The 12,603-nt window shown below is 40.8% G+C and overlaps 1 protein-coding gene across 3 annotated transcripts in view; it reads left to right on the top strand.

Annotated features, from left to right (window-relative positions):
* The window catches only part of CALCR (calcitonin receptor), a 243,969-nt gene that overhangs the window by 168,963 nt on the left and 62,403 nt on the right, over nucleotides 1–12,603 (top strand). For all 3 annotated transcript variants that reach the window (XM_050939598.1, XM_050939599.1, XM_050939597.1), the window contains exon 7: nucleotides 5,815–5,941. In XM_050939598.1, the coding sequence (XP_050795555.1) occupies nucleotides 5,815–5,941 (127 nt within the window). The remainder of the gene's footprint in view (nucleotides 1–5,814; nucleotides 5,942–12,603) is intronic.

The following is a 12,603-nucleotide window of genomic DNA, read 5'->3' as shown; positions in this document are numbered from 1 at the left end:
TTCTTTGATCCAGATTTCACCTGCATATATATTGGCAATATCCAAAGCATATGGGCCAGCTCCTCAGCTAGTGTAAATCAACTTATCTTCTTTGATATCTTTGGAACTATGCCACTAGCTGAGAATATGGCCCTGAGTCTAATAGACATACTAATAGAATTATACAGATATATAAGAAAAAACACTTTTTGTTTGAATTTTCAAATTCTTATCCAATTCTGAAGTGACTAAACTTTGAATTTGTTTTACAAAATTCAGACCAAGGTATTAAAGGAGAGCTGAGAAGGAACATGGGTATGAAAACTGTATTTACTATATGAGAAATTGCTCAGTATTTTGTGAACTATTCACTTAACTGGCACTTTTGTGATAGGGCAAGATTCCTCTCTCTCTTATAGTTATGAACAGAGGCTCATATGAAGGCCAGTACTAGGCATTTGTCTATTCTTTAACTTTCTAATTCAGCTTCACAAAATTCTACTCTCCCACTCAACCTGGGGAACCAGTATTTTTTAATGCCCCAATTTGATTCTGTGAACATAGAACGGAGGACTGGAAGGGATCTCCTTTATCAAATCCAGTCCCCTGCTGTTGCAGACAACCCCATGCTGTGCTTTGTTTAACTTGACTATCTTTAGTTTAGTTTAGCTTAGTTTAGTTTAGTTTAATTTAGTTTACTTCAAAGGGGCTACTCACAGTAGTAAAGTTTAAGAATGTGCATAAACGTTTGCAGGATCAGGACCTTAATAAACAACTAAAATATAATGTCTTTTCAGTGCCATTATCCTCAGATAAGGTGGATGATAAGATTTTGTGTCTGGTAAATTTTTGACAATTTTGCAAGGCAGCACTAATATATATGTGAGTTGTAGGAATGTGGCAGTAGTGTGTTTTGTCTTAAATTGATTTGCCAGCAAAATGACTCAAAACCGAACATAGTCTCCTCACTCACCACACCACTAGGACTGTAAATTGCTTTCATTGTTGACTTCTTTTCTTTTCTGTCCTTAAGACAACTGTAATTATCCTGTCGTATGTAGGAGTGAACTTCAGTGTTCCAACCCCCGCAAGAGCGTGTTCATTTATATGACATAACAAACTAAAGTCAGATACCAATATTATATGATAAGGCTTTTTCATTTTAGCCTCCAGGACATGCCATTTTATACAGAAAACCCCAAATCCTATCTTTACCCAAGGGACTAGTTCCATTGGAGTTCTTACTCACACAAGTAAGGTATACAGGACTTTACCTCCATCAGAAAACATCCAGCAATGTCAAATTATTTTATTACCTCAGTGAGAGGGAAAGGACATGATTTGCATACACTGCTCTCAATTACTCTGATTTTTATGTATCCCAGGATTTCCAATAAAAAAAAAATCCAAAATTTGAACATTGGAGAATTAAACCTAACCAAATCACCAACTTGATTTTGCATGTCTCACTAACCACAGTAATAACCCTGTGATCTTCAAGAACTCTTTCCCTCCTCCACCATGATATGTAATGCAGGATCTAGTCATTCATTTCTTATGTTCCTTGTCTTCAACAAGAGTTTACAGATCGATAAGAAGGAATGGTTGATGAGGCCCCCGTTCTCAACAGCATTTCTATCTGAACTAAAATTTCCAATTTTGAAAACACAAAATTCCATTGTCTGTTTATCTCACTCCAGTAACTTAAAACAAAGCACTTTTCAATACACTAGTTCAGTTACTTCATTTTGTCAGCAAGAAGGATAAGTAAAATAATGGAAAACTGCATAAGGTATAGTTTCATGCCTGGATATTTGGATGTTAAAATCTTCTAGGATCTTTGTGCTGCTCTGTAAATAAATCATGTGAATCTTTGGTAAAAAGAATGAAAGTACTCTAGCTAAAAGGTAGTATAAAAGGTCTAGGACCAAAAAATTGACCTACTTTGAGCCTGTGCCATTGGGCCTGGGGGAAACCTTTCAAAATTAAACTACAAATTCATCCATTTTTATTTTTAAAGCAATAGCTACTATCTCTGTGAACTCTACAAATTCTCCATACGCATTTCTCCTCAGGTCTGTATCAGCAGCAGTAGTTCATATACAAACACGCTGGCTCAGAGCTACAGTTTTGTCAGAGCTTTTCTAAAGCCACCTTTGTGTTCTTCTGCTCCCCAGGACTGCTAGGGGCTAGTCCAGGCACTGGTATAAGACTTAGGGCCATTTTAAATTAGGCAGAGTTGCCACAGGCCTCAAGAGGCCATTCCACAGCTGGCTATAGGGAGAAAGAAGTGCACTCTGGCCATGGCAGCTCCCTCCTTGAACTCTTCCCTTATATCAGAGCCAGAAGAGTGAGCTGTGTAAAGCCAGCTATGTCACCTGGGTATTCTCCCACACCAGGGAAATTCCAAGCCGATGATATAAATCAGCTTTCTGGCCTCCTTATGCCATTGGAGCAATGGAAAGGGGTTGAAGCCCAGACCAGATAAGGCCATCTATTCTTCATTCTGTGCAGACATAAACTGATGCAAAATCAAAGCTGATTTGGTCTGACAGGACACTATATAAATGTAAGTCGTTGTTAGTATAAATGTATTCCTCCATTCTCTCCATTTCAAAACTATGGTGAAAAATCAGTGTTTGGAAAAAAAGGCAAAATTAGGTGAGGACGAAGAAAAAGTGTTTCAAACTTACAAACAATAGAGAGTAAAATAATAAAAAATAAAACTATAAACATTGTTTAATAAGGTCTTTTAAGTACACTAAGTACTGTCCCTGAGCAAAACACCATCATTCTCTTCAACAAAGCATTATCTTAATGTGCCACTTGAAATTACCTAGGGGACAAGTAATATTTCTTTTTTTACATTAAATATTTAGTGCACTTCAGGAACATAATGTTACAACTACTTGTTAATGTCATCGTACTCCACCAATACCTCCAGAGTTGTCAGTCACCATTAAAATCCACATTTGCTAACAGTTATCATACAGTGGTATCCATCATTGCCACAACTTTCTCCTTCTCTTAGGGCTTGTCTACACTTACCTGTAGATTGGCGCTGCTGCAATCAATGCAGTGGGTGTTGATTTAATGTGTCTAGTGAAGACCCAGTAAATCAATGGGAGAGCGCTCTCAGATGGACTCTGGTAATCCACCACTCCAAGAAGAGTAAGGGAAGTCAACAGAAGAGTGTCTTCCATAGACACAATGTGGTAATTCGACCTAAACTATGTCAACTCCAGTTATGTTATTCACATAACTGGAGAAGCATAACTTAGGTTAACTTACCGCGGTAGTATATACAAGGCCTTAGAAAATATGACATTTCTAGCAATTGGGTAGTTACAATGGGCACATGTTGACATCTGTATAGTTTTTATTGCAGTTGTATTTGATTATCTGTTTTTTGTTTTTTGTGTTGGGAGAAGGGGGTTGTGTTGATGCGTACATTGGTATGAAGGTAATAATACCATCAAATCCATCAAGATATTAAGGAAAGAAGCAACATTTCTAATGCCTAGGACACAGGACTGGGAATCAGGGCTCCTTGTTTCTAATGATAGCTCTTTGACTGACCCACTTTCCAACCTTGCATATGCATTTGACTTCTCTGTGGTGGCATAGCCATCTCTCAGATGTGTATTTAACTAGCTCACAGACGTTTCCTGAGCCTCAATTAATTAGTGTTTGTCAAGTGCTTCAGGATCCTTTGGACGATGTGTACTACAGCATAAGTACAAAGCATTAATGCCATCTGGAATCTCCATTGGTTACTTCACCACTGAGACCCAGTTTTAAGTCACAGAAATGATCGTTAAAATGATCATCATTAGAAAATAGGAAGTGGCACTTGAGAAATTCTTCAGAACTAGTGGCAGTAAAACTACAACTAGTATAGCAGGCAGCTGCCAGCCTACTGTGTAAAAAAGCTTCTGAGAGATGTCACAAGAATCCTCTGCAAACTCTACCAGCTACATATTCCTTTTTCAAATGAAGTCCTAGTATGCTAGGTTTTGGGGGGATAAGAGTGTGTGGAAAAGAGAATAAAATTACTTTTTGTTCTGAAATGCTAACTTTAGTCATGTTTTGGTGCTTAGATCCCACATGGTAGATGATTTGAACTGTGCTAGAGAGGAGGACAGGTAGACAAACAAAGATAGCACCAGAAATGTGGATTGAAATAATGGAGCCCTTGGCTTTAGACTCTGTGCAGAATAACTGTTAAGTGAACATGAGCTCAAGTTCCCTCACACATTCACAGTCCCTCACTGCCTGAGTCATTTTTTTCCCTACTTTGGGTCTTAAAGTTCATAACTATTTGGTGTCTTGGATGTTGCCGTGGCTGCACTACTTGAAGGGGTACAGTGATTCAATAGTGACTGGTACTATATTTACCATTTACTTTCATTTCTGGGTGACCCTGTGAGCTAGCTGGGAGAGCTTTCTAACCCTGGACCAAATAACAAGTGTGGCACTCATTGCACACACTTGTGTGACTCCTATGCAAACCAAATTCATTCCAATAAACTCTCACCTCTGAGAAGCCCCTGAGGACTGGCATTGTGCCAATGCTTGCAAGCCATTGAAAGAAATGATGTCACACTCTGTCCCCACAGACTCGCCCAGAGGAGCCCACAGTAATGGAGTTAGTGTTTTAGCGCACTCTTTCTCCATGCAAACACCATGGGACTCAATGCTCTTTTTTTATTGGTGGTGTCATCTGGCCCTAGTTCACAACAGGGGCCAATGCTCCTGACAGTGGCCCTCCCAGAATCACTAACAGGAAACTGGAGTTAGATCTATTAGAGTCAGCTTGTTTCTTTTTTCAGACAGAGCATTCTGGATGCACACACCAACCTGTAGCATGTGCGTGCATGCTCGCACACCCCCACCCACCCATCCACCCACCCACAGCAGTGGATTTTAAATGGAACCCTGCCATCAGTTCAGACGGCTCCTTGTAGTGTGCAGGGTAAGAGTTCCCTCAGCTACAGTTAGCTGTTTACCTGGTTCACTTGTTGATCATTCATTTACCTAGCAGTTTTGCCTTCACTTCTCATAGGGCCCCACTGAGGTTAGACCTTCTTAGTTAAGACGAGCTGAGGAGATGATGTTTGGATTCAGATGTGAATTAGCTTCTGGCTAGAGATCAGGTCTGAGGCCAAATCAAGGCTATGGTAGCGTTTTGTTGGTACAGAAATATTTATGAGCTGTTCTTGTGAGATTTTTTACCCTAAATGGTGGAAGTCCTGAAAAAAGCAGCAAATCGTATAAGATTTCAGCCACATCTGAACAGGAAAATAGGCCTGTTCTGGTGTGTGATCTGAGCTGGAGCCATGCAGGGTACAAGACCAAATCTCCCTGAAATTGAAGGGGATTCCAGTCCAAGGTTCCCACCCTGGCTCATCACTAATTCCTAAAGTATCAACTAATTTTTATCTGAATGTTTGAGATATTCAGTGTACAGAGAGCAGTTCCCTGAAAACAGTATTCTTTCTGTTCAGAATTTGCATTCATGCACATCTGTAATAATTATTTGGGTTCTGCTTCACCACTTAACATTTCTGATGCTGTGAAAAAATCATCCTCTAGGGTACTGAATTTAAGCTGCTAGCTCCTCACAGCATGGTCTGGAAAGCATGTGGTGCTAAACAGGTGTAAAAATAAAAAACCCAAAAACTTTGCTGTGTCCCATGGCTGCAATGCTAGGCATGTGTTTTCTGACTGCCTGTTGCCAAAGGGCATTCTTGAGAAACAGTTGCCAGTATGTGCTTGTTAAAGTGACAGCAGAATAAAAGCACTGATTTGCAACTTCCGGTACATATTTTTCAGGAGCCTCAGCTGTCAAAGGATAACACTGCATAAGAATTTGTTTGTCTCCTACGTTCTTAACTCTGTGTTTACCATCGCCCACCTCATCGCAGTAGTGCCTAATCCAGGCCTTGTAAAAAGGGATCCCGTAAGTATTTAATTATTCCCTCCTTTTACAGAACATAGCTAAACAAATCCACCATGGATACGTTTGTAAACGGTAGCCTTGCAGTGCACTAGGCCAAAAATACAGGACCAAATTCAGAGAGACTTACACACGCATATCTCCCATTGGGAGAGACTTGCTCAGTAAGAATCTCAGGGCTTGGCTACACTCGAAACTCCAAAGCGCTGCCGCGGGAGCGCTCCTGCGGCAGCACTTTGAAGTGTGAGTGTGGTCGTGGCGCCCACCGCTGGGAGAGAGCTCCCCCAGCGCTGCAGGTACTCCACCTCCTCAAGGGGATTAGCTTACAGCGCTGGGAGCCATGCTCCCAGCACTGGGGCACTGTTTACACTGGCGCTTTGCAGCGCTGTAACTTGCTGCGCTCAGGGGTGTGTTTTTTCACACCCCTGAGTGAGAAAGTTGCAGCACTATAAAGCATCAGTGTAGCCAAGGCCTCAGAATTTGTCCTGAGAACCATGAGGCTTTGAAAGTAAAGTAATTCTGTTAGCAGCATGGACTTGCTGGAATGTTGAGAGAATTTGCACAATCTGTTGAGATAGAGTTCCAGGACTTCATCAGTGCAGCTCAGCAGGGAGCTCCAAAGTTAAATCACTTTTCTGTCTCTCTGATCCTGGCCTGCAGTCCTATTCGCAGCCTAGAGTGGCTCTACTTTACATTGGCTAACAATGGCTCCTGAAGGATAGAGTGGCCCTGCCTATGCCTCCTTTCTCCCAGACATGCCCTCTATCAGAGAGTGGGGATGTGGAGTAAAGTGGCCACCATATGGCGCTATAATCCTTGGGAATTTCCCCAGGCAGGGGAACTCTTGGGGCACTAATCCACTGGGATTCTGAGTGCTTTGCATTGTTGAAGCAGGAACCAGGATCCAGTCCAGTTTTCACTGTTTACCAAACTCTGCCCAGTAGCCAATAAAGCAAGGCACAAGCTCAGTTCATTTTCAGTACCATTAGTCCTCTTTAGGTAGATGAAGAAGCTCTGCATATTGTTGGACTCTGCCAGTCCATCAGCTGATAAATATTTCAGAAATTTGCGTTAAACACAAATGTCCTGGGTTTGACCGTACTCACATTAGGAGTAATTCACCCCAGTCCTATGGAGCTGCACTAGCATACACTGATAAAGACTGTCAGGCCTGTGGTCTCTAAAGTTATGTCATAACATTTATCAGTTTGTCTTCTAGTAGGATATTTAAATTATGGCTTAATCATTTCTCTAGTTCTAAGTTTCAAAAAGCGATTAAATGCTATCACGGTATTACCTGTCTTGCATGCATCTTTCAACATGTGCTATCAGTTAATCAAGATAATTAAAGTAGTTAGTGAACAGACTACAGAAAAATATGATCAATTTCACGGGCCATCTGGAGATTTAAAAATAGAACAGAAAAAAAATCAAACACATTTCATTCTACCTTACTGCATATTGTCCTATGTTTCCATTTTACGCAAAGGGTATGATAAAAATACTCTTGATATTTGAAGATGAAGAGCTCGTATATGATAAGCAAAGCATTAACATCAGGCTGCTGAAATTTAAGTAGGAATAATTACCTCAAGCTTAGGTTAAAAAATGATAGTTCCTGGCAGAAGAGGTAAATTATCTAAATCAGAGTGCTTTTTAATAAATGCTGAGGTCACAGCTAGAAGGTTTGTGCATTGAGAGTGTACTGATTTATAAAGGAGACATGAAGTAAATATATGTAGATATTTAGGAGCAGATCCTCATTTGGGATGAAATCCTGGCCCCAAAAGTCAATGGAAGAGCTCCCATTTACTATAACGTGCCAGGGTTCCTTGGTGTAAGGTGGCATCACTCTATTGAAGTTAATTGGGATACATCAGTTTGCACTGGCGATCTGGCCCTCAGTAACTATGGTGATGAATGCTATAGGAATAGCATAGATAGATACTTATGACTTCAGTGGGACTCCATATAAGTACAAAGATCTGTCCATGAGAGCACCCTGCAAGATTGGAGCCTTAATCAGGAGCAGCTCCAGGCATGCTTGGGGCGGCATGCCGCGGGGGCGCTCTGCCGGTCGCCGGGAGGGCAGCATGCCTGCGGAGGGTCCACTGGTCCCACAGCTCCACCGAAGCTGCGGGACCAGCGGACCCTCCACAGGCACTCCTGCGGGAGGTCCACCGGAGACGCGGGACCGGCGAGCAGCAGAGCGCCCCCCGCGGCATGACGCCATGCTTGGGGCAGCAAAATGTGTAGAGCCACCCCTGGCCTTAATTAGTATCTTAAATTAGAGGAAATTCTTTAGATTGGATCATACTTGAGAAGGAAACATATATACAAAGAAATTTACCTGGACAGTACATTTCTGGCTTTCCGCTGTGATTACTGAAGATATTCATATGACTAAGCTCCAATTCAGCAAAATATGGTTAAGTGCTTTGATGAATCAAGGCCTTGTTCTGTGCCTTCTCCCTTATCATCAACTCTTCTTCTGCCTGATCCAGCAATGAACTGCTCCTAGTAGATAAGACATAAAACTGGAAGTCAGAAGACCTGGGTTCTTCTAGTGACTAATTGGTTAATGTTGGGTGAGTCACATAACCCTTGAGTGTCTCAATGTACATGTCTTTAAAAATAAGCAGGTAACAGAATTTATTTGCAAAGCACTTTGAAATCTGTGGTTAAAGAGCCCTCCACAAGTACAGAGCAATACATTATTTTATTATTATTCTATTCTTCTGATACCATATGGCTGCAAAGAGAAAATGAGCCATTAGGGGGGCATGTTCTCAAAAAATAATGAAAATCTTTTGAAAATGTAATGAATGTATGTTTAAATCACACCAGAAATATTCCTGTTAACTTTTCACTTTGTAGTAATTTAACAAAGCAAATAAAGGTTTTATATATTTCTTCAGTTTATATTTGGTACACCTGCCATTTTTTTAAAAGTCCATTTCAGATGATTGCTTCTGACTTTTTGTAGTTTGCAATGTTTGACCTCATTTCTCCTGTGGGTCTTCACAGCATGATGGACACATGGGTTAGTACATCTCATGCATCAGAAATACACAGGCATACATATCATAGTGTAGAGGAGGAATTGCTATGCCAATGGGAATTTCAAACAGTCACAGATATCCATTATTTAATGGCCAGATATAGATGTGACGTAAGTAGTATTTATTTATTCTGCACCATGGAAAAATACTTTAAAAATAAATGTTCCACCTCATTCCTTGGGAATTTTTCCCTTCCAGAAGTTTCAGAGTAGATTTTAAATATGAGGTAACATGGAAAAGCTACTCCCAGTGAATGTATATTTATGAAGATGTCAGTAACACCAATGGAAGATAACAACAAGAAGGAAGAAAGAAGCCTGTCTTATGTAATGGATGCTGAGGGGACAAAACCAGGAAATAAGTCCTTCTTTCCCTAACACCAAAACTCCATTCTCTTCTCACTGAGCCTTTTACTGTCAAGAGACCAGGTTCCAATGCACACACCTAGACCTGGAAAGAATCTATTACACCCTGCCCCTTGGATATGTTCCTTAGCACTGATTTAAACCTGTTTTGTGACCATTGGTAAGTGAAACTGCTTCTTAAATGTATTTATTATTATGCTTTTCATTTTCTTTTGTTCTATCTTATTATATGATTTCATTTATATTCTTGAATGTATGTGCATCTAAACTGATGGCAGAGAAAAAGGATACAAACCCTGGCTTCCCAGGAGAAGGGGAAGAAGAAGAGCTAAGAGTCTATGGACAATCGGATAAGGAGTGTGTGTGTGTGTGTGTGTGTGTGTGTGTGTGTAATGCTATGAAACTAAATTCCATTTTTTACATTGTACCAAAGTGACAGTTTTCAGTTATCCTTGTAGCTGAAACAACCAAGAGTTTCCTTGCCACTGAGGCAAAAAATGACCAATAAAACCTTGTAAAGCGGCCGTTCCAGTATTTTTTTCATGTTGGTGACAAATGGAACATTTAAAATGGACAAATGGAACATGTAAAACTGGAACATTTGCACATTGTTCGGAACAGCTAAAGTCCCTCCCGCTTCTCAAGCCATTGAAAATTCTGAACACTGAGGTCTGCACTTTAGCTAAAGAGCACTGGCCAGGAATGAGTGAAAAGAAAATTGAAGATGATACACTTTTTCTCAGGCTGCCCTAACAGGTTGCTCTAGCAACAGTTGGCATTGTACTTTCATCCAATGCCTGATGATTGCAGGATTGGTGAGTTATTTAATGAGTGACTTAGCACCATCGGATTCTGTACCAGCTGTGGGCATCTTACATTATCACAGTGTATGATCCAATCAAGGCCAACAATGTAGCTGCAGATATTTTTTTACCAGCAACTGTGGTCACTTAATGACACTCTGGGACGAAATGTCATCACGATACTGGGTGACTTTTCCTGCATGAAGGAAAATAAAATTACATCAGGTCACATAAACTCAGGACGTTTGGTATTGGGCAGAAGAACAGGAGTGTGCAGCAATTGCTGGAATTTGCAGCTGCCAACAACATGGTGATCTCTGAATGGCTCTTCCGTCTGTCAGAGATTCACAAGCAGACCTGATACAGCCCAGATGGCTTCACTAGGATTGTTATTAATCATGTCCTCCTTAACAATCATTGGTGATTAACACTGGATGTACAAGTTCACAGAAGTGCTGAACCATCAGCTTTTGCTGACAAAAGTGCGCCTCTGACTTCGATGACAGACAGTTAATGAGCTGAAATTAGTCTTATTCAGCCAAAAGCTCTTATTACCACCAAGCTATCAAACAGCTTTCTGTTCTGAACCACGTACGGTTATTGAAGCATTATGGAGTGAAGTCTCACTCCCCTGTCAATGATGATGTTTCAGATCATCAATGCTGATCTCTGCCAGCTTAGTGATGGTGCCCCAGCCCTTCAAATGACATCTATGGATCAGGGAATAAATGCCCACAGCTGTTGGAGCTAAATAAAAGCAAGACTACCATTTGAGTCTTCAAAGACACATTTGTGGAGAACAAAAGCAAAGGCTCAGTGGGTTCAACTTTGGAATGAAGTTTACCATTAGCTGATCTCCACATTCCCTATTCAACTTTGCGGTGTTTGCAAGGGAATATGGCACCAGCTTCTCCAGTAAAGAATTGGGCTGGCAGCATCAGCCAGAGTCTGCAGAATCAGTTGCATTGATGGGAAGACCGTGTCATGATACTCTCCAATTGTCCATCACCTGCAGTCCCTCTTTCACTTGAAGAGGGGAAGAAAGTCACAGTAGTGCCACCTTCATTCAACCAAGAAGGTATCTGGACCACAGTCCATAAACTGAAGTCTGGGAAGGCACCAGGGGTTTGTAACATTATCCCTGAGATGCTGAAGACAAATGACAGTATTATTGTACCACCATTCTGCTTTGAGATTGTGAACATGTGAATAACATTGTCATGTTGACTCAGTTTGGTGAATCACTGCAGTTGGTGGCCGATCTGGGCCGGCAAAAAGCAGCATGCATTGAACTGGTTATTAATCCAGATAAAACTAAGTCCCTGGCCACTACCATCAAACAGCCTCCAGCTCCAGTTTACAACCAGGTCATGATAACCTGTCCAGATGGGACCTCAAGTATGTAGTAGCCCTCAAATATTTGGGCTGTCATAGACAGTGCTGGAAGTTGCTCAAAAGATGTAGATGCTCATATAACAACAGCTGTTGCTGCCATGTGTCATGCCTGTTCTGGGCCTGATAGCCTCCATGGATCTGTTGCAACATCATGCTTGCTACAAAGCTGTGGATTTATAGAACCACATTCATACCAACTCTGTTGTATGGAAGTGAGGAAGGCCAAAGAACACTGGACTAACATTTTCAATTCTCTTCATATCCGTTTGCTTTTCTATATCAAGTGGTAGGAAAAGATTGGAAATGAGAATATTCTAAACTGAATCCAGCAACCACCTCCATCAGCACTGGTTTGGTTTTGGCTGCTTTCTTCGTATAGGCATATAAGAATGGAAGATCAACAAATTCCAAAGTGTGTGTGTCAAGGAATGCTGTCTGGGAGCCAGTGATTATGTAGGTGCCAAACACTTTGGTGGCAGGACAAGATTGCCAATGATGGACATAAATGGAAAATACAGTCATACCACCTTAGTCTCCTTACCAGAGATAGATCAGGCTGGCACTTGATTTGCAAGGAGGCCACATCCTTTTGTGATTTGTCATGATGATGACGATGTATTATAGTATCCCTAAAATTGATTATGGAGAAAAATGTTAAGTCTTGAAATTAAAACAAGGATAAATACATTTATTTGTGAACAACAAATTAGACATTTCCATTAAAAAGTTTGGAATATATAAACAGAACTGCAGCTTTCTAATCATTTCAAGTGGTCTTGTACATTCACTGGTCTTATTCCATGACTGTGGGAACTGTATTTCTGAATATTGATTTGTGTGTGTGAATAAGACACAGCTGGAGTCTGGAGCAATATTTCTGTTATTGAGAAACCGAATCATTTAACAGCCCTCATTACACCCCTGCAGTATCAATTGAAATAATTGGGGTTACATGTTTGTATGTCAAGTATCAGAGGGGTAGCCGTGTTAGTCTGGATCTGTAAAAAGCAACAGAGTCCTGTGGCACCTTATAAACTAAC

The sequence above is a fragment of the Gopherus flavomarginatus genome, chromosome 2, assembly GCF_025201925.1.
Source record: "Gopherus flavomarginatus isolate rGopFla2 chromosome 2, rGopFla2.mat.asm, whole genome shotgun sequence".
NCBI classification, from domain to species: Eukaryota; Metazoa; Chordata; order Testudines; family Testudinidae; genus Gopherus; species Gopherus flavomarginatus.
The sequence above is the reverse complement of the archived record's forward strand: the minus strand, read 5'-3'. Positions and strand labels throughout refer to the sequence as shown.